This window comes from Marmota monax, unplaced genomic scaffold (genome assembly GCF_021218885.2).
Source record: "Marmota monax isolate L192 unplaced genomic scaffold, Marmota_monax_Labrador192_F-V1.1 WCK01_AAM20220418_F8-fsc00068, whole genome shotgun sequence".
In the NCBI taxonomy this organism is placed as follows: Eukaryota; Metazoa; Chordata; class Mammalia; order Rodentia; family Sciuridae; genus Marmota; species Marmota monax.
In genome coordinates, this window is record NW_026692352.1 from 6,635,772 (window position 1) to 6,657,354 (window position 21,583).

Sequence of the window (21,583 nt, forward strand, 5' to 3'; positions counted from 1 at the left end):
ATAAACTGAGAGCCTTGGACTATTAATAAGTTTATAATTGATTTCTGTGGATTTAGCCAAGGTGGTCTTTTAAAATAACTCTAGAAACCCAATTTTTGATCATTTGTTTTTAAACACTGGAAGTGAATTCCAACATGAAGAAACCATTTCACAAAGCATGCAGTTTTAAATAAGAAGTATATTGCTTTATACTCAGAAATCAGACTAAATGACATTAGTTTAGGATATAATCAATTGTTGATTTACCTAACTTTGTATGTGTAAGGCACTATACTGGGGAAACCAACCAGTAAGATTTAGTTATTTCCTTCTGGGAGCTTTTTAATAATGGGAGATATGCCCATAAGTAGTCACATTGCCATGTGATAAGTGGTACAGAAGAGAATTTACAAAGTGCTTTGTAAATTCTGAGGAGATGTGGATTAGCTTTGCTTAGAGGAGTAAGGGAAAGCTTCACTAAGGAAATAGTTTGCAGGATGATGAAGAGGTCTTTAATGGTCTTTAATTGTTCTTCCCCAAAGGACAATCCTACATAGAGACCCAGAAATTGAGTATCTCTGGGAAATGATGAGTAGTTCAGTATGCCAGGATTATAGAGGTGTCCAGGATCAGATGCACAAGGCATTATGTTTTTGGAAAGATATGGGGCCTTTAATGATATGGTAATGATTTTGTGCCACATCTTACAGGGAGCTAAAACTACTAAAAAATTTTTAGGCAGTGAATTTGTCATGATTAGATGTGAAATTTAGTAACCGATAAAAGGATGGAACGTAGAATAGAGGTGGAAAGACTGGAAATACCAACATCTTTTAGGAGGTGATTGCTAAAATACAGGCAGGAGGTAAGAAGGCTTGACATGGAGAAGTGGCTAGAAAAAAAAAGGGAGAAATTTCAGGGCTCCTTGGTTGTTTGGACAAAAGGCAAAAGGAAAGGTCAAGGATGACTTGATCACAAACAGGTTTTAAAGATAAGTATAAAATACAGTATTAGTTTGATGTAAATATAACAATATTATCATTGCCTTTCAGGTGTTAGCTGTTCAGATGAAGATGAAAAACCCAGAAAACGAAGGCGAACAAACTCCTCTAGCTCCTCTCCCGTTGTCCTAAAGGAAGTTCCAAAGGCTGTTGTTCCAGTCTCAAAGACCATCACTGTGCCTGTGAGTGGCAGTCCCAAGATGAGCAATATCATGCAGAGTATTGCCAACTCCTTACCACCCCACATGTCTCCTGTGAAAATAACCTTCACCAAACCATCAACACAAACGACAAACACAACAACACAGAAGGTATGTAGTGGAGGGAGTCTCTGTCTACCAGTTTTTCTTTTCATTGCTTTGGGAAAGTATGATTTTGATTTAACAGACTTGCACTGAGTGCTTACTGTGTGCTTGGCATTATGCTGGGAATGTTCACATGTCTTACTTGTTTAATTCTGCATGTAAAACTTGAGATAGGTATTATTATTTCACTTTTTGTATATGAGACTTAGATGTGGAATGATTTGCCTAAGGTGACATAGCTAGCAGGTATACTTCTAGACTTGTGCTCTATTTGATAATTGTAATGTCTTTTGGAAAAAATTTGAAATAAGTTTTTTGAACTTAACAGTAAGCTTACCTTTAGGAACTCATTTTTTTTTCTCTGTCAGATAATGAAGCTGTCAGAATAGGTGTTTCTTAGAAAAATGGAGGAATATAATTAAGTGAATAATTGTTATTTTCTTTTTTATTCATTGAATGCTATCATGAATGTGTTCCTAAGCTCTTCCCTAGGTATGTTTAAGACATCAGTATTCTGTCAATTTCATGTTATTAGAACCCCCAGTCTTCCCACACTAATGTGGACTCATGGCTTTCTAGGCTTATTGTGCATCTGTATTTCTGGACTCTCCCTTTACCATCATTCTGATCTTCCCCTCTTTTAGTTTATGCATTCATTTTTCTAGAGCATATTTTCTAGTAGTTTTCTGGTGTATGGGTAGATGACAAGTAAATTTCTTGAGACTTTGCATGGTAGAATGCAGAATTTTTTTTTCCTACCCTTTCACTTTCCTAATGGTTTAGTTAGGTAAAGTGTTGTAGGCTGGAAATCATTTTTCTTGTAGGCTTTTAAGATATTGTTCCATTGGCTTCTGGCTTCCACTGTTGCTTTTGGGAAACCCAGAGCCATTCTAATTTCAAATCCAGTTGTCTTTGAAAATTCACTCTCAATAACTTTCAGAGTTCTGAAATTTCAAGGTAATGTTCTTTGATTTGGATCTTCATTTTATCCATTAGCTTGTATCCTCAGTGGGCCTTTTCATTTTAAACATTTATGTTCTTCAGGACTCAGAAATTTCTTGAGTTACTTTTTTTTTTCCCCCCCATTTCTTCTTTTTGCATCATCTATTATTTAGGATGTTGAACTACCTGAATTGATCCTGAAGTTTTCTTATTTCTTGTCATTCCCATTTTCCATTTGCTTCCCCCATGCCCCACTTTTGCATAGTTGTTAAAAATTTGAATTCTGGAAGCAGACTTTGTGGATTCGAATCCCAGCTCTTGCCACTTACTAGATATATGACTGTGGGAAAACTAAACTGTATAATAAAAATTCTTATCTATAAAATAGAGAAAACAATATATTTTTTAGGATTTGGGGATATAAATAAATGAGATAATTTATGTAAAGCTACTTGAATACAGCCTAGTGCATAGTAAATGTTCTGTAAGTATTATTAGTGTATTCTGATCTTTTAACCTTCTTCACTATTTGTATGGAATTTTTCATTTTTGCTTATCATACTTTTAATTTCTAGTAATTCTTTCTTCTCTGAAAGTTCCTTTTTTTAATTGAAATAGCATGTTGCTAAAGATTCTATGAAAGCTTAGAATCGTTGTATTATTTTATTTGATGATATTCATGATAATTTTTTTCACGTTCTTTATCTTACTTGTAAGTTCCTTTTATCTATTTGTTTTGATCTTTTTCATTTCAGAATTTCCTTAAGTGTCTGGCTGTCTATTTATATATGAAAGTGGGAACTAAAGAAGACAGAAATCTGTCTATATGAGTGGGGCATGTTGACTGGTAACTTTTTAAATATTTTTTTTAGTTGTAGGTGGACACAATACCTTTATTTTATTTATTTATGTTTATGTGGTGCTGAGGATTGAACCCAGTGCCACATACATGCGAGGCAAGCACTCTGCCACTGAGCCACAATCCGAGCCCCGACTGGTAACTTTTTTGTGAATTTTCCTAGTGGCTGTTTTGTTAAGAAACACTATCTTTTTATCTCCAGCACTTGTCACTGTTTTTTAGGGCTTTTTCTTGGATTGGTCAGATTCCTCAGAGAAGAATCTTCCAGTCTCCTGCCTTGAGCAGTATAACTCTAACTGCCAGTATTTGAGATTAACTAGAAGAAGAGGTCTGGATAAACTCATTATATTGATTTGACTTAATCTGTTTTCAGTATAACACCAACCCACCCCAGCTATGTCTAGTGTTATCAGATTCCTTCAGATTTAGTCCTTCTCTCAAGACAGTGAAGTCCTAGTCTTCCTTGAGATTTTTAACTAATTTTCCTCTCTTTAGTCCCACTTTTACTCTCACTTCAGAACTGTCTGGTGTTCTTAATTCCTGAGTCTTTCTGGGATATTCAGGGTTTTTTTGTTTGTTTGTTTGTTTTTTCTTGCTCTTTTGTTTGCTGCCATAGGTTACCACTTTCTTGGGTATGCTTGATCCATTACTTGTCTGTTTTCCAGTTTCCAAAACTTTGTAGCTGTGTCTCCCTCTCTCTTTTTTCTTTTGAGATAACATCTCACCATGTTGCCCAGGCTGTCCTTGAACTCTTGGGCAGAAATGATCCCCCTGCCTCAGCCTCCCACTTAGCTGGGATTACTGGAATGTGCCTCTACATCTGGCTGTTTTTTGTTTTAACTCTACAAGGTTTATGTGCTTTTTCCCCCTTAATAAACAAACAAACAAATAAATAAATACAAACCCTACTGTTTTAGAGGGATTATGGGTTAGGAGTAGACATAAATTCTGTTCAGTGCATGTTATTTCCACTTTCGAATCTTTAATTTCATGATAACTTTATTAGAATCTCTTTGAGTTTTCTGAAACAATATCATTACATAATATATAAATTATTCTTAATGACTGGAAGTGATAAATGGAGCTGGTTTTATTTTCAGTCTGAGGATAAGAGGTTATAGTATAATATTAAAATCAAGCAAGAAATTTTGTTTCAGGAGTCTTGGGTTGGAAATCCAGTTTTCCAGCGTGAATTCAGATAAATCAGTCTTTCTAAATGTTTTTCTTTATCTTTGAGATGAGAGTAATGCCCATCTTAAGAGGTTTTTGTGAGGATTAAATGAGATTGGGTAAAGTGAAATATAAGGTATGTACTAAAAGAAGGTTAGCTTCCTTTCTGTCTCTGTCTAGGTGTTTTATAGAAAGTAGTGTTTTGTTTATCTACACTGTTGGCAAGGAGTTGTTCCAAATTAAGTAAGTTTATCAGTTTTCCAAAGCTTACGCCTTGTGTTAAAACTGACTATTTTGATGACTCCTTAAATGTCATACTGAGCATAATTTTTATATTTTATTTGATGACGCTTAAGATAATCCTTCTGAATGTTACTTGTTATATAGTATTGTAGTTCTTGTTTTCTGAGCTGGTCCTAGATTAGGTGGCATCAGCCTGCTATATTTTGAATTACTAAGGCTATTTACTGTAATGTTTTTACTGCCTTCATTACTGGATCTTATTATAAATCAGTAGTAATTCTCTCTTCCTGTCTTCTGTTTTTAAAAATGTTGTATCTGAGAAATAGCATAGTAACCCATAGCTAAAAGAGCACCTATCTCTGATTCATATCCTTCTGCTCCCTTACTGTGTTTTATTTTTATTCATTATACTTATGAATAAAATGACACATTATAGTTTAAACTTGCTCATTTTCTATTTCTTCTATATAATATATGCTACCGAGGATGGAGACTTTGTCCTATTCATCACTTTATTCTCTAGTGTTTAAGAATAGTGCTTGGTATGTACTAGTTGCTAATTAATATTTGTTGAATGAGTGAATTAATTAAAATGAATAAATAGATCTGGTTCCAATACTAGCTCTGCTACTTCCCTAGAGCCTCAGCTTCTTTGTAAAATAAAGATAATAATAGTACTTCTTGAGTTATTAGGAGAATTAAAAGGGATGATTCTTGGAAAATACTTACTTAACATTGTACTTTATGTCGCCTAACATTATTAACTTTACAGTCTTTCTTTCTTGGTAGACTCATGTAAAAATGCTTATAATAGCTGGGGTTCATGTGTAAGTGATGTCTGTAAACTAAGTTTCTTTTGATTCATTGATTTTAGTATGTCTTTATTTTATTCTTTCGAATTTTCAGTTGAGAGTGGGTACTTAAGTTTATTAGGCTTGTGGTACTTTTAAGAGGGCACATTTATCTCCAAAGTCACTTATGAGCCATACCATGAAATTTCAGATTTAAAATCTTAGATTTGTTTACTGTATTTAAAGCTAAACATTAAAGGGAGATAAAAAAAAAAAAAGACTCATTTATTCTACAAGTAATTATTGAGCATCTACTAAGTTCCAGAGGTAAAACTCTTCTACTTCATGTGTACTCAGTGCCATCAGTTTTATTATTTCTTGGACAAGTGGAGTATGGGTTGGACTACGAAATATTCTGTGGCTGTTTTATTCTTTTGTTGTCCTTTTGCTTGGTAATTGGATTTCCTTGGAATCTATCCAAGGCTGTTGTCATTACTGCATTTGCCTTGAATTTCTCACAAATTTGTTTTAAGTCAACTTAGGCATTATTTTAGGTAAAGTGACTTTTAAATTAAGTATAATTATTTATCAATTTGTGGACTTTATTCAAATTCAGATAAGTTGTTCGTTTTCAGAGTAGACAAATCTCCACCTTTAATTAATGTGGTGCCTTAATTTTAAATATAACATTGGTACAGCACTGATATAAACAAAGCAGCAGAATATAGCTTTATGCTTTCATGTGCTTGATTGATATTTTTCATTTTGTCCTTAGGGTGCAAGTCCCAGCACTCTTAAGGAGTTTTTGTGAGTGCTAGAAGGTCAGTAATTTGAATTATGGCCTGAATAAACACTGTTTGGTTCACTTGGTTTCAAAACCCCTTTACTTCCCTATTGTAACAAGTAACTTTAAAGTGCAAGCAGATTTCCTCATGGTGGATCTCTAATTTTGGGTAGCCCCTTTACAGATCAGAAATCATCTTGCACAGTGAAATCTCAAAATATGCTTTATCATTTGTATCTATAACCTAAAATGTGCTCTTCTCCAGATTTATTTTGCTGAAATTTTTGTTGTCTTAATGTGTAAGTCTACATGCATACTCTTGTTCTGAAATTGCAATATATAACAAAGTGATCTCTTCCTTTTCCCTTGCCCATGACAGAAATTGCTAATTAACTGAGGCATACTTTCCTGCCACACTGTGGTTAAATGCTCTTCTATACCACAGTCATTATAAACATTGTGTCTCCAGGAAGAAACCACTACTGGTTTAGAATTGACAAAAGTGAAACCTAATGGCTGTTGCTACTCTAATAAGTTTGGTTGTAGTAGTAGCTATGAGTTTTTTGGATTTTAAGGGATAGTAGAATTTGGAGTGAAGATAAAGAAAATGTTTTTAATGAAACAAAAATGAAGCACATTTAAATACATTTCCAGATTGATTTGATACATAATGCCTTTACTGATAACCCTTTAACATTTATTATGTAGGAATAATCTACTAATAAGTACTGTTTGTTAACTGCCAAATATTGACCACCTGCTATGTGCCTAGTAAATGCTTTGCATGATTACTTTTTCTAACCCTTGTAATGATTTTTGCAAAGTGGGCATTATTATCCCCATTTTATAGATGAAAACTGGAGACCAGAGATTTTATCGTCTAGGGGCCTGCCATTTCTAAGTGGCTGAGGCAGGATCTAAGCACAGGTTCATTTGACTCTTATGTTTGTAGTCCTGTTATCCTATTGGTTGTCTTCTCAGTTTGTATGATGGTTTCTTGGTGGTTGTTTTGTTTTGTTTTGTTTTTTTAAATACTATGTAGATATTTGCTGATTAAGTCTATATGTAAATATGCTGGTCAACTCTATAAAGGTGCTTACTATTCAAGACCTATCTTTCTTGACTCCTCAAATACTTGTAATGAACAAGTACTTATATCTTGCAATTCTTTATAAAACTGAAAATAAATAACATTGTTAACAGTTGAAGCTTCTTTGAGATGCAGATACTGAGTACAGACTTATTTAGTGCATTTTGACTAATATAACTTCAGGCTTTCTTTACGACCAGTGTAAAAATGAAAAATAATTTCTCCCTTAAATTCTTGGGATTTTTCAAAACTTTTTTTTTTTTTTTTTCTGTGCTGGATAGGTAAAGATAGTGTCAGTGAAAGAAGAGGAAGATACTCTGTTCTGTTTTGGAAGAAGATACTCTGTTCTCTTTTGGGTATTGCTAAAGGAGCGTTTTTTTCACCTCAGAGTAAAACTGTGATACTACAGATTTATGAATAGTTTTAGGGTTTTCAATTATACAATGGGGATAATAATAGTATCTGTATCATAGGATTGTTGGCTTATTTTTAAAAGCCAATATATGTTAGCTCTAGGAGGTATTCTCTTTTCTATTTTTTTCCTCATCTTGCCATTTCCATTCATCAACCAGTTTTATTTTCTCTACTTCTCAGAATAATCTGAATTTGATAATTTCTTTTTATTTGTACTACTAAAAACTTGCCTAGTCTACTCCAGTAGCTTCTCACTGCTTCTATTCTTACCTCTCACTACATAGCATCTAGAGTAATCTTAAATATGAAACCCATTTTGTTGTTTCTTTATGTAAAGTGCTCCCATAATTTCTCATTATTCTTAGTATAAAATCTAAATTCTTTAGGTTTCAAATTTGATCTGGCCTCTGCTTACTCTAATCTCTCCTTGCCCTATATGCTTTTACTACACTTCCTTTTTTTTTCTGTTTATAAATACATTGCTAATTCTGACCTTAGGTTTTTTATTCAATACTGTTCTCTTTGTTTGAAATGCATTTTCTCAAAGCAATCTACAATTTTCTAGCCGTATAGGCTGTAAACCTTGATGTCTTTTTCCTGCCTTTCTTTTTTCCTTTTTCCATACCAACCTATGAACAAATTCTGTTGGATTTTCCTTTAAAACATATTCAGAATCTGTTCACTTTTTATGACTTCCACTGCAAACACTTTGGTCACCATCATTTCTGCTTCATTTATTACAAAAGTTCCTAATTTGTCTCTGTTTCTACCTTCATTGCCCTCCTGTACTTTCTACCTATCAGATACAGTGACACTTAAAAAAGAACAACAAAATCTTATTTGTTAGAACAGTTTTAGATTTATAGAAAAGTTAAGAAGATGGAACAGAGAGTTTTCATACACCTTATACTATTTCCCCTATTAATATTTTTCATTATATGAAACATTGTTGTAATGAATAATATTAATGCTTTAGTATTAACTGAAGTCCATAGTTTATTTAGATTTATTTGGTTTTTACTTATTGTCCTTTTCTGTTCCAGGATTCCTTCCAGGATTGCTACTTTGTATTTAATTGTCATGTCTCCTTAAACTCCTTTTGACTGGAGTTTTTCAGACTTTCCTTTTTTTAGATGACTTTAATAATTTTGAAGAGTACCATTTAGATATTTTGTAGGATGCCTCACTATTAAGATTTGTGTGATGTTTTTCTCATTATTAGATTAGGGTTATAGGCTTCGGGGAGAAAAACCACAGAAAGTATCACTTTCATCTCATCCTGTTAAAGGTATAAAGAGTCATCATGGTCTTACATGACCTAATCTATCATTACCTCTTTGTAGTTGTCTCCTACTGCTCTCTGCCGTATAAATTTCAATCATATTCTTTAGGTTGTACCAAGCTCATTTCTGCCCTAAGGACTTTGTGTTTGCTACTCCCTGTACCATCAGACACTCCTCTAGACAGAAGTACGGTTCATACACCTACCTCCTGCTTTCTGCTCAAATGTCATCTTAAAGAGAGGTTTTCATTGAATACTTTGTAAAATACCATACAGTACTCCTCCTATCATGCTTTATTTCTTTACCTCGCTTTATTGTCCCTTCAGTTATATCTTCATGACATTATTTATTTTATATTTTCTCTCGCCATACTAGAATGTAAATTCCATGAAAGTGTGAACTTTGTTTTGTTCTTTTTCTATCCCCTGCATCTAGAACCATGCCTGGCACATAGTAGATGCTCAATATATATTTATAAATGAATGTCCAAATTACTTTTTAGAAAGATTGTGCCAATTTATACTCCCTAAGTAGTAGGTTGAAATGTTCACTCCATCTTACTGAATATTACCTTTAAAATATTTAGCAAAAATTGTTACTTTTAAATAATTTTGATGATTGCTAGTAGAGTTGTCATATATTTTTAGTTGTATATTCCTCTCTGTTGAATTTTTTTGTAGTTTATAATCTATTTCTAAGTGGTACATGAGTCTAAATGCATTAATAGTATAGTAGATATATGTGGAAATAACACATTTTTCCTTCTTTAGGTAATTATAGTGACCACATCACCAAGTTCAACCTTCGTGCCCAACATTCTCTCCAAATCCCATAATTACGCAGCAGTCACTAAGCTTGTACCAACATCAGTCATTGCTTCCACAACTCAGAAGCCACCAGTTGTTATAACTGCTTCACAGTCCTCTCTGGTCAGTAGTAGCAGCAGTGGCAGCAGCAGTTCTACGCCATCACCTGTTCCTAATACAGTTGCAGTAACAGCTGTGGTATCCTCAACACCGTCTGTAGTCATGTCAACAGTAGCACAAGGTGAGTGATTTACCATTTAATTCTGTCTCTGTTGGTGTATGGAAATTTGAAGAAAACTGGGTATGTGTGAAGATCTGTACTCTTATCTAAGTGATTACTTACTCTTCCACTTACCTCAGTTTGAGAATGTCAAATTGGTAGGTTACTCAGTTGTCTTGTATCTGACTCCTACATTCTGTCTTGTCCTTCTTTTTTTTTTTTTGGTTAATCTTTTTTTTTTTCTTTTAATTGGTTTTTTATTTATCGCTCCATTTTTAAACAAAGAAGTAAACATGTATATATTGTATTTTGCCATTTTCTTTTTTCTTTTTATACTGGGGATTGAACCACGGAGCCTTTACCACTAAGCTACATTCCCAGTCCTTTGTTAATTTTTTATTTAGAGACAGGGTCTTGCTGAGTTGCTTAGGGGCTTCACTGCCCAGCAGGTTTGGAATTTTTTTGGTAGAGTTTGCTGTGTGTCATATTTTATCTGACTACACCGTGTTATCTTGGAATATTTCTCTAGGATTTGGCCAATATTAATTCCTTATTCTTTTTAATTTACAAAAAAAGCAAAAAAAAATGGTAGAGGGAAAATGCCTAGGATGAAAATGATTGATACTGTTTAACCAGCATATTGTTTAATATTCTTTAACATCCTAAAATACAAAACATAGGTTATATTCTTACATATATATATCATCTTTTCATTTACGTGGCTTTACTTTTTAATGTTTGTTTAGGGGGGGCTACATTTTTTCTCTGGGGCTCATGTTGCAACTCAAATATTTCATATTCCTTTTTATTATTCCAATGAACTATCTGAAAGTGTATAACTTTATAAACAAAAGAGGTTTATTTGGCTTATGGTTTTGAAGATCTAAGGTCAAGGACCCTCATCTGGTGATGGCCTTCTTTCTGGCAGAGTTCCAGGATAGTGTAGTGCATTACATGGCAAGAGACAGGGAGCCTAAATGTGTCTCTCTTCAGGTCTTTTTTCATGTTTTTTTTCTAATTTTTTTTTATTTTTTTGGTCCTAGGGATTGATCCCAGGGTGCTTTACCACATCCCAGCCCTTTTTATTTTTTATTTTGAGAGAGGGTCTCTAAATTGCTTAAAGATTTGTTGCTAAGTCACTGAAGCTGGTCTCAAACTTGAGATCTTTGTGCCTCAGCCTCCTGAATTGTTGGGATTGCAGGTTTATACCACTTGCCTAGCTTCTTTCCCTCCTTTTCAGAGCCACCTCCTAAATGTTCTGCCTCTAAATACCATAGTTGGATTATTTCTCCCTTTTAATATATTATTTTTTGTATTAAATTTCAGAATGTGAGCCCTGTGGGGAGACACTCAAACCATATCTAAACTATAGCACATATTTATTCTGAATTACCAAAATGTAGCCTGAACTATAGTTCTTCCAAACATGGACTAATATGTTTATTTTAGTGGTGTTCACTGATATTCTTTTGGACATTCAAATGTTTAATAAATTGATTGTTACAGAGCTCCTGGATTGCTAATACCCAATTTTACTTGCCAAGTAAGTGTTTGCAGTGGTTACAGTGATAAGTGATTGAATACATGACTTCACATAAATCTGTATTGGTTGAATGACTGATTTTTAACAAAAAGAAAAATTATTATTTCACAAATCCAGAAGTCCAGAGGAGGAAGGCTTCACTTAAGTTAGGCAGTAGCATATTGACCATCAAGGACTTTTTGCTTTTCGGCTTTTCTTGGTTTATCAGCTTTTTTTCCAGGTAATGCCATCATGAGCAGGATGAGTACATTCCAAGTATTACATTCAGGTTTGAAAACATCCCCAAAGACTGAAGATACAATTTCCTTATTGAGATATATCTTGGGAAAGAGAAAACCTTTCCCAAAAGTCTCTGAGGACAAGATTCCCTTCATGTTATGTTGGCAAAAATAATTGAGCTACCATGACTAGCTTAAATCAGTTAGGAATTGCCCTCTAGGGCTGGCCTTAGGGCCATTCTCCCCAAAAGTACATGCCAATATCCAGGAATATAGATCCTTACAAGAAGAAAAAAGGGTTCTGTTTAAAAGGAGGGAGGGCAAAGGAGAAAAGAAACCAGATTGACAACCAAGAGTGTGTGCTGCATTAGATTATTTAATATATGGTCTTAGAAGAGTTGATTTTTCATTTGAATCTGTACATGTCTGAGATTGATAAATCTAAATATAAAACTGATTGATATGGGCTGGGAATGTGGTTCAAGCGGTAGTGCGCTCACCTGGCATGTGCGGGGCACTGGGTTCAATCCTCAGCACCACATAAAAATAAAAAAAAAATAAAGATGTTGTGTCCACCGAAAACTAAAAAATAAATATTAAAAAATTCTCTCTCTCTCTCTAAAAAAAAAAAAAAAAACTGGTTGATAAAACTGATAAACCTAAAAGTGATTGATAAAAATTATGTAAATCCTACTTGTTTTTTTTTGTTTGTTTGTTTGGTTTTTTGGGGTACTGGAGTTGAACTCCTGGGTGCCATTGAGTCATCCCCAGCTCTTTTTTATATTTTATTTAAAGACAGGTCTCCCTAAGTTGCTTAGGGTTGTGCTAAGTTGCTGAGGCTTTTGAACAAGATCCTCCTGCCTCAGCCTCTTGAGCTGCTGGGAGTGAACCAGCATGCCCGGCGTGCACCAGCATGCCCGGCTAAATCCTGCTTATATTGACTTTTCTTTTTTTTGGGGCGGTGGGGTGGTCTACTTGTGTCAGTTACTGAGAGAGGAATATAAGAATTTCTAGCTATATTTATAGCTTTGTACATTTCTCCCTTTTATTTTGTCGGGTTTTGTTTCATGTATTTTGAACTCTCTTATTAGGTATACAAATTTAGGATTGTTTTATTTTGATGAATTGACCCTTTTGGTCACTTCATGAATCATAAAGATGAAATGCCCATCTTTAACTCTGGTAACTCTTGATGTTAATTAACATTAGTGTTTCAATATACACCTTTTCTGACATTAATATAGCTACTCCAACTTTGTTATTATGATTGTCCTTTTCATTTTAACTCGTGTCTTTGTTTAAAAATATATTTCCTATGAACATTGTATAATTAGGTCTTGCTTTTCTATCCAGTCTTACCATTTCTAACTTTTAATTGGAATGTTTTTATCCATTTAACATTTAATTTAAATATCAATATGATTTAGCTTAAGTTCATCATCTTGACAGTTGTTTTTATCTTATCTGTTGTTTGTTCCCTTTCCAGTCCTTTTTAGAGTTTATTGTGTTTTCTTTTTTTAAAAAAAGGATTTCAATTTTATTTCCTCCATTGGCTTAATAGTTACACTTAAAAAAATAGGTATCCTAAAGTAAGGTATTCCAGCATATGTTCTCAGTGTTATTATACTCCATATTATTGACATTTTGGTCCAGATAATTCTTTGTTGTGGGGACTGACTTTTTCATTGTAGGATGTTTAGCATTATCCTTGGCCTTAACTATTAGATGCTGGTAGTGTACCCACAACAGTAAAAAGTGTCTGCAGTGATTGCCAAATATCTTAATTGCCCTCAATTGAGAACCCAGCTTTAGAGCTTACAATATGCATTTTAAATTTATGACAATCTACCTTCAAACAATAAGACACTTTGGGTTTTATGTTAGAATGTATTTCCTCTGTCCCATCTTTGTGTTATGGTTGTTGTATATGTACAAACCTCTATTATATGAACTTTGCCTTGTTAATAGGCTTAAACAGGCACTTGTTTGTTTTTTAAAGGAATTATAAAAGAGGGTGAAAAAAAATCTGGGGGTAATTATCAAGCTCATCCTGTACTTTTGCTAATCCAGCCTTGGGATCAGCTATTTCTCCAAGGAGCCATAGTTTGTTTAGTGGAAAGTGATAAGTAGAAGCTAAGATATGAGTGCTAAATATGTTTACTGATGGAGAATATGTGCGTATAAAAACTTGTGCGTGTGTGTCTACATGCACATGTTCACTCACATTAATACACACACATATTTATGTTTACGTGTATTTCCCATATGTTGAAAACTGTTCATACTGATACATCCAGTTTCAATCAAACACTGCATGTTAAATTCTACTTTTCTCTTTCCCTACTTTAATACTGGAAAACCTAGCCTCCACCATCATATATTAGCTTGTTTTATCAGTCCTCTAATATGTAACCTATTTCTCATCCTTCAGGCTATGGCCCCCTTCCCTATCTTCCCTCCATTAGATCTGATAACCTACATACTTCTGCCTCACATTAGTTGAGTTCTAATGCCATTCCCCAGCCACCCCTTTGCTTGGGAACCTAAGGGCAAAGGAAGAGGACCTTTTACTTGTTAAAGCACACATAACCCCTTTCTTTGAAAGGATAGATTTGTGTGATCACATATGATTATTTTCTCCTGTATGCTTTGTTTTTGCAGTGCTAGGACTTAAACCCGGCTCCTCATTTATGCTAGGCTTCTCTAAACTTGAACCCTCCCCAAGGTAGGGACTATTCGCAAAATAGTTTCCCCAAGATGTAGCATATAGTTTGTGTTCAGTGAGTTATTACTGAATGAATAAATACTCAGAGTCTAAGTACATCATTCAGGTAACAGGCTGTTATGTGTTTATGTGTTGAAGGCATGATTTAAATAGAATTCTTTGATTCTTAAGTCACCCTGAATGCTTTTACATCTGATACTTTTCCTATACAAAAGTGTATGGAGGGCTGGGGTTGTAGCTCAGTGGTAGAACGCTTGCCTAGCACGTGTGAGACACTGGATTTGATCCTTAGCACCATACATGTATAAAATATATACCACTACAACTAAAAAAAAAAGCATATGGAGTGAAAATCTTTTTACCTCACAGAGGTTTACTCGTTATATTGTTTGACAATACTGAAGAACTCTAAAGCTTTCAGGTAAGTTATATTCATTTTTCTTATTATAAAGGAAATTGTCCCATTTTTTTAAAAAAAAGTATGTGGATATAATACAATAATATTATAATATAGAGGTAATATAGAGGTTAAATAGTTTAAAAATAATCTTTCACTTGTATAACACTTTATACTCATTGGATAATAAACTCATAAAATGTTGGCACCAAAAGGGGCTCCAGAGATAGTCTAATTCAGCTCCAGAGATAGTCTAATTCAACATGATTAAGCAATATAGAATACATATGTCACAAAAATGACTCCTAACAATGAGCACTGCCCCTAATAGACCATAATGAAGAATGTGAACCTGGTACTGTAATGAGGGATAATTCCCAATGTCCTCTCTTTGAGTTAAATGAGAACCTGCCTCTAGAATCTGCTACTTGCATTCCTTTTCTGCTCCAACAAGCTGATTTCAAGAAATGGGTGGGAGTGAAGGAGATGGGGAAATGTCTAAGAAATGAAAAGTGTTCCTCGTCTTTGGTTTTACATAATCCGCACAGTAACTCTTGCAGAATTGTAAGGAAAGGAAAATTACAACACATGAGGACATTGAGCCTATAGAGACTGACTTCTTAAGGTTTATCCATCTCCATCTTTGCTATTCTTGAGAGACATTTATGTAAGAATGTGGTATTAGGACTGGGGATGTAGTTCAGGGGTAGGGTACTTGCCTTGCTGGATGCTCTGGATTCAATCCCTCCACCCAAAAGATTGCCCACCTATCCCCTGCATTAAAAGAGAATGTGTTGTTGTTGTTATTTTGTAATGCATGTATTTGCCATGGTAGAAATGTGGTAGAAGAAGGTGTTAAATAACATCCCTAGTACTTGAGTATTAGGCTGTTTATACTTAGGTTTTTTTTTTTTTTAATTTTTAATTTTTTTTTCAGTTGTAGATGGACACAATACCTTCATTTCATTTTATTTATTTATTTTTATGTGGTGCTGAGTACCAAACCCAGTGCCTCACACATGCACTCCACCACTGAGCTGCAACCCCAGCCTTATACTTAGTTTCTTTTTATCTTTTCAGCAAAACTTAAAAAATTAATATGGTGAGTTATATTCTAGTTGTTCCTGCTAGGAATATTAACTCATTGACAATGTCCAGTTGAAGAGTTAATAAATTACAATAATATTACAGCTGAAAATTCTGAGAGAGAGGGAAGAACTTTTCAAACTCATATATATTTAGTGGAAGTTACTAGTACTCTTTATCTGAGTGTGCTTGCTAATACCAATATACTACTGAAAAGAACCACCAGAATTTTAACTGTGGATATATTGCATATGCACACTTATAACTTTTCACAAGATTATTTAATGACCAAGAGTTCTTAAGAAATGAATTTATAGATGATTAGCGATGAGATATAGAAAAGCTACTTTGCCATGCTAAATAATTGAGAAGACAAATGGTTAAGTGTGAGTTATTTTATCTGATGCTATGTTTAAATTGGGTGATGACAACTTGAAAAGTAATATTAAAAATATGTATTGCATATAGGATTAAATAATTAGTTCACTTCCTATAGAGAGATCTTTCTGCAAATTTTCTGTCTGCTACTCTTTCTACCCTTCACCAAGGGAAAATCAGTTGTTTTCATCTGAGAGCAGTACTACCTTGCAGTTTGAGGACAAGGCATCAAATATATAAAGCCCCATACATTATATCTTACAAGGTGCTCAGAAAACCATAGTTTTTGTTAAATTTCTTGGACTTTATTGTCTACTGTAGTAATCTAAAGCAATTTTAATTATGCTTTCCTGTCAAATTCTCTTTACCTCTCTATAGGTGTATCTACATCAGCAATCAAAATGGCATCAACAAGACTTCCTTCCCCCAAAAGCCTAGTGAGTGCTCCAACCCAGATTCTCGCACAGTTTCCTAAACAGCATCAACAGTCTCCTAAGCAGCAGTTACATCAAGTGCAACAACAGACACAGCAACAAGTGGCCCAGCCTTCTCCGGTATCTCATCAGCAACAGCCTCAGCAGTCCCCTTTGCCACCTGGTATCAAACCTACCATCCAAATCAAACAGGAGTCAGGTAATTGGAAAATGTTTACAAGATATGCTACCTCTTTCCTAATCACCCGTTCTCTGAGTCCTCCAGTCCGTAACATGGTGTGTTTATGTATTTAGGTTGTCTTTGACAATTGCTGTACATGTTTTGTTAGATTTATACCCAGGTATTTAATTTTCTTGGAATTATTATAAATGGCATTGTGATTTTTAGTATCAGTTTTTGAGGTTTTCATTGGTGTATAAAAATGGTATTAAATGTATGTCCTTAAACCTTGCTGAACTCACTTATTATATCTAGGAATATTTATGTAAATTCCTTGAGATTTTTCTACATACATAGAATAATTTACCTTTACATTTTTTCTTTTTTGTTACTGGGAATGGATCCCAGAAGTGCTTTATCACTCAGCTACATACCCAGCCCTTTTTTTATTTTTTATTATGACACAGGGTCTCACTAAGTTGCTGAGGTTGGGCTTGAACTTATGATCCTCCTGCCTCAGCCTCCTAAATTGCTGAGATTATAGGCATGTGTGCCCAGCCTAGAATAATTTTTTAATTATGTCATCTATAAATAGAGAAAACTTTTTCCCTGTCTGCCTGCCTTCCTTCGTTCCTTCCATTCTTTCCCCCCTTCCTTTTCCTTTCTTTCCTTCCTTTCTTTTTCTTTTTCCTTCCCTGCCTCCTTGCTCTCCTGCCTTCTTCCCGCCTTCTCCCACTGGCTAGAATTCCCAGTACTATGTTGTTGAATGATTGATGAGAGAGCATTCGCTTTCATCGTTAAGTATGATGCCAGCTGTAGGTTTTTTGAACATGCTTTTTATCAAGTCGAGGAAGTACCCCTCCTATTTTTCTGGGACTTTGTTATGAATAGATGTTGGATTTTGTTAAATACCTTTTCTCTGTTCAATGGATATGATTTTTTTTAGTCTGTTAGTATGCTGGATTACACTGATTGATTTTTCTGTTGAATCAGCCTTGCATATCTGAAATAAACCCTACTTGGTTTTGATATATAATTCTGTTTTACACATTGCTGGCTTGAATTTTTGTTTCTGTTCATCAGAAATATTGACCTGTTGTTTTCTTATTTTGTACTGTCTTCAGTTTGCTTGACCTCATAAAATGAGTTTGGAAGTGTTTCTTCCTTCTCTATTTTCTGAAAGAGATTGTATAACATTAGCATTAATTCTTTACATGAAACCATCAGGGCCTGGAGATTTCTGTTTTGGGAGCTTTTAAATTATGATTCAGTTTCTTTCAATAGAGGACTATTCTGATTATCTGTTTCATCTTGGTTGAATTTTGATGATTTATGATTTTTAGTCCATTTCTTCTAAGTTATCAAAATTTATGAGTGTGTATATATTTGTATATATGTATATTTGTTAGTATTAGTTCCTTATTATCCTTTTCATGGCAACAGGATCTATATTAATGTTCCTTGTTTCATTTTATATTAGTGGTTTTATGTCTTTTTCTTTGTCAGACTTGTAAAAGGTTTATTTATTTTATTGAAGATTTTGTGTGTGTGTGTGGTAATGGGGATTGAGCCCATTTTATCACTGAACCGTATTCCCAGCCTGAAGTTTTTTGTTTTTTTAATGTATTTTTTTTTTTGGTTGTAGATGGACACAATACCCTTATTTTCATTTTTATGTGGTGCTGAGGATTGAATCCAGTGCCTTCCACATGTGAGATGAGCACTCTACCACTGAGCTACAACCCCAGCCCAAGTATTTTTGTTTTTTAAGAAATAGATTTTTGATTGTTCCTTCCCATCATTTTTCTGTTTTCAAATTCAGAATTATATCCTTACTTTTATTTTGGGTGGATTTATATGCTCTTCTACTTTCTTGAGATTGGAACTTACATTATTAAGACTTTTTCTAAGCATTTAACATTTATGTCTACATCTGTATAAATATGTTTGTGATAAATTTCCCTCATATCTTGTATGTTTTGATATGTTGTGTTTTCATTTTCATCCAATTTTGTGTGTTTTTAAAATTTCCTTTGAGACCTCCTATTTGATCCCTGGATTATTTATAAGTGTTTTATTTTATTTCTAAACCGGTTGGAGATTTTTCTATGGTCTTTTCAATATTGATTTTTTAGTTTGATTTCACTGTGGTCTGAGAACATACTATCATTTCAGTTATTTTAAATTTGTTGAGGCTTGTTTTTGGCTCAAGATATGTTCTACTGTGGTAAATGTTCCGGGTGCTTAAAGAAATATACTAATATTGGGTGCATATGTATAATGTGTAAGTCAGATCTTGTTCTTTGTGTTATTAATTTATCCTGGTTTTTGTCTTTGTTTTTTGGTACCTGGGGTTGAAACCAGGGGCTCTTTACCACTGAGCCACCTCCCCAGCCCTTTTTATCTTTTATTTAGAGACAGGGTCTTGCTAAGTTACTTAGAGCCTCACTAAGTTGCTGAGGCTGGCTTAGAACTTGCAATCCTCCTGCCTCAGTCTCCTAAGCTGCTGGGATTAGAGGCATGCGCCACCAAGCCTGGCAGTTATCCTGTAGTCTTGTTAGATTTCCTATATGGTTAAATTTCTCATATGGTTATCTATCACTGGTCAGAATGAAATGTTAAAGTTTGCAACTATATTTGTAGGACTTCACCCCAGAATTATTTATGTGGTTTTGCTTCATGTATTTTATTTTATTTATTTATTTTTAAAATTTTTTTAGTTATAGGTGGATACAGTGTCTTTATTTTACTTTTTGTGGTGCTGAGGATTGAACCAAATGCCTCACGCAAGCGCTCTACCTCTGAGCCACAACCCCGCCCTCCTTCATGTATTTTAATGCATCTGTTGTTTCATACATATATATTTAGAAACATCATATATCTTGGTAGATTGGTTCTTTTTCATTATTTAGTATCCCTTTTTTTTTTTTTTTTTCCCTCAGTAATTTTCTTTGCTCTGAAGTCTACTTTTCTTAGGGGGAAAAAAAAGATGATGTTTTATTTTTATTTCCACTCTTGAAGTTTTATTCCAATTTCAATTTGGAAAGCTTGACACATAATCTACAAAATGATGATATCAAACCCACATTAGTATATTTAGTCCATGTAGTAGAAAACCATAGTGATTTTGGATTTGCCAGGTATTATGTTGATTGGACACAGTGAATTGTATTGCCTTTTAAAGTCTACTTTATCTATAATTAAGATAGCCACTCCTGTTTTCTTTGGATTCATTATCTCAACAATATATAATTTCCCATCATCTTATTTTCAACCTATGTGTGTTGTGTTTGAAATGATTTTCTTGTAGACAGAACATAGTGTGGTTGGGTTTTTTAAAATTCACTCTGCCAGTCTTTGTCTTATAAATTATGTCTTTGGACCACTTACATTTAAGGTAATTGTTGATATGGTAGAGCTTAAGTGCTATTTTATTATTTGTTTTCTGTTTGTTTCTTCTGTTTCTTGTTTTTCTGTTTGTATTTTCTTGCCTTCCTCTAGCTTGTTTGAAAATATGTTAGGATTCAATTTTGATTTATTTATAATGTATATATATATATCATTTTGTTCTACTTCCTTAGTGTTAGTTTAGTGTAATGTGGTATTATAATATACTGAAAAAAATTATCACAGTTGATTTTTTCCCCTGCATATTACTCTGTATTTGAAATAGTTTTATCTTTCTAGTAAAAAGGGGATTTAATTATATGTATATACACTGTTTACTAGTTTGGCAAGGTTCTAGTTTCTGAGGTGTTTTGGTTACATTTTTATTTGTGATCCAGTTATTTATTTATTTATTTATTTATTTTGACATTCATCTGTAGTCTTTGTGTGTGTGTGTGTGTGTACAGTTCATGTCAGGTGTATTTTTTTTTTTTTTTTTTTTTTTGGTACCAGGGATTGAACTCAGGGGCACTTGACCACAAGCCACATCCTCAGCCCTATTTGTATTTTATTTAGAAATAGGGTCTCACTAAGTTGCTTAGCGTCTCGATTTTGCCGAGGCTGGCTTTGAACTTGCGACCCTTCTGCCTCAACCTCCCCAGCCATTGAGATTACAGGTGTGCACCACCACTCATGGCTTCGTCGGGTTTTTGTTTCCATGTTATGTGTGCTTCCTAGCAAGAATTTTAAAAATTTCCCTTTTTTGTGTGAATTAAAAATAAAATCAAGTTTTCTTGAGATTATTTCACAAAGCATTTGCTTAACTCATTAAATGTGTTCAATTCAATGGTATTTTTAAAAAATATTTAATTTTTAGGTGTAGTTGGACACAATGCCTTTATTTTATTTACTTATTTTTATGTGGTGCTAGGGATGGAACCCAGGGCCTCACACGTGCTAGGTGAGCACTCTACCACTGAGCTACAACTACAACCTCAGCCCATCAGTGGTATTTAATATGTTCACAGATCATCTATTATGATTTTAAAACATTTCTATCACCTCAAAAAGAAACCCTATAACCTTTAGCTATTACCTCCTACTCCCTGTACCCATCCATAAGCATCCCCTGTTATGTTTTTCTTTTCTTTTTCTTTCTTTTATTTTTAGTACCAGGGATTGAACCCAGGGATGCTTAAACATTGAGTCACATCCCCAACCCTTTTTATTTTTTATTTTTTGAGACAGAGTATCACTGAGTTGCTTAGGGCCTTGCTAATTTGCTGAGGCTGGTTTTGAACTTGCTATCCTCCTGCCTCAGCCTCCCTAGGTGCTGGGATTATTTAGGCACGAGCTACCATGCCTGGC

The 21,583-nt window shown here is 34.1% G+C and overlaps 1 protein-coding gene across 12 annotated transcripts in view; it reads left to right on the forward strand.

The window, feature by feature from the left end:
- Emsy (EMSY transcriptional repressor, BRCA2 interacting) overlaps positions 1-21,583 on the forward strand; it is an 82,373-nt gene that overhangs the window by 17,131 nt on the left and 43,659 nt on the right. For all 12 annotated transcript variants that reach the window (XM_058578554.1, XM_058578551.1, XM_058578550.1 and 9 more), the window contains 3 exons: positions 1,032-1,291; positions 9,632-9,908; positions 16,613-16,867. In XM_058578554.1, the coding sequence (XP_058434537.1) occupies positions 1,032-1,291; positions 9,632-9,908; positions 16,613-16,867 (792 nt within the window). The remainder of the gene's footprint in view (positions 1-1,031; positions 1,292-9,631; positions 9,909-16,612; positions 16,868-21,583) is intronic.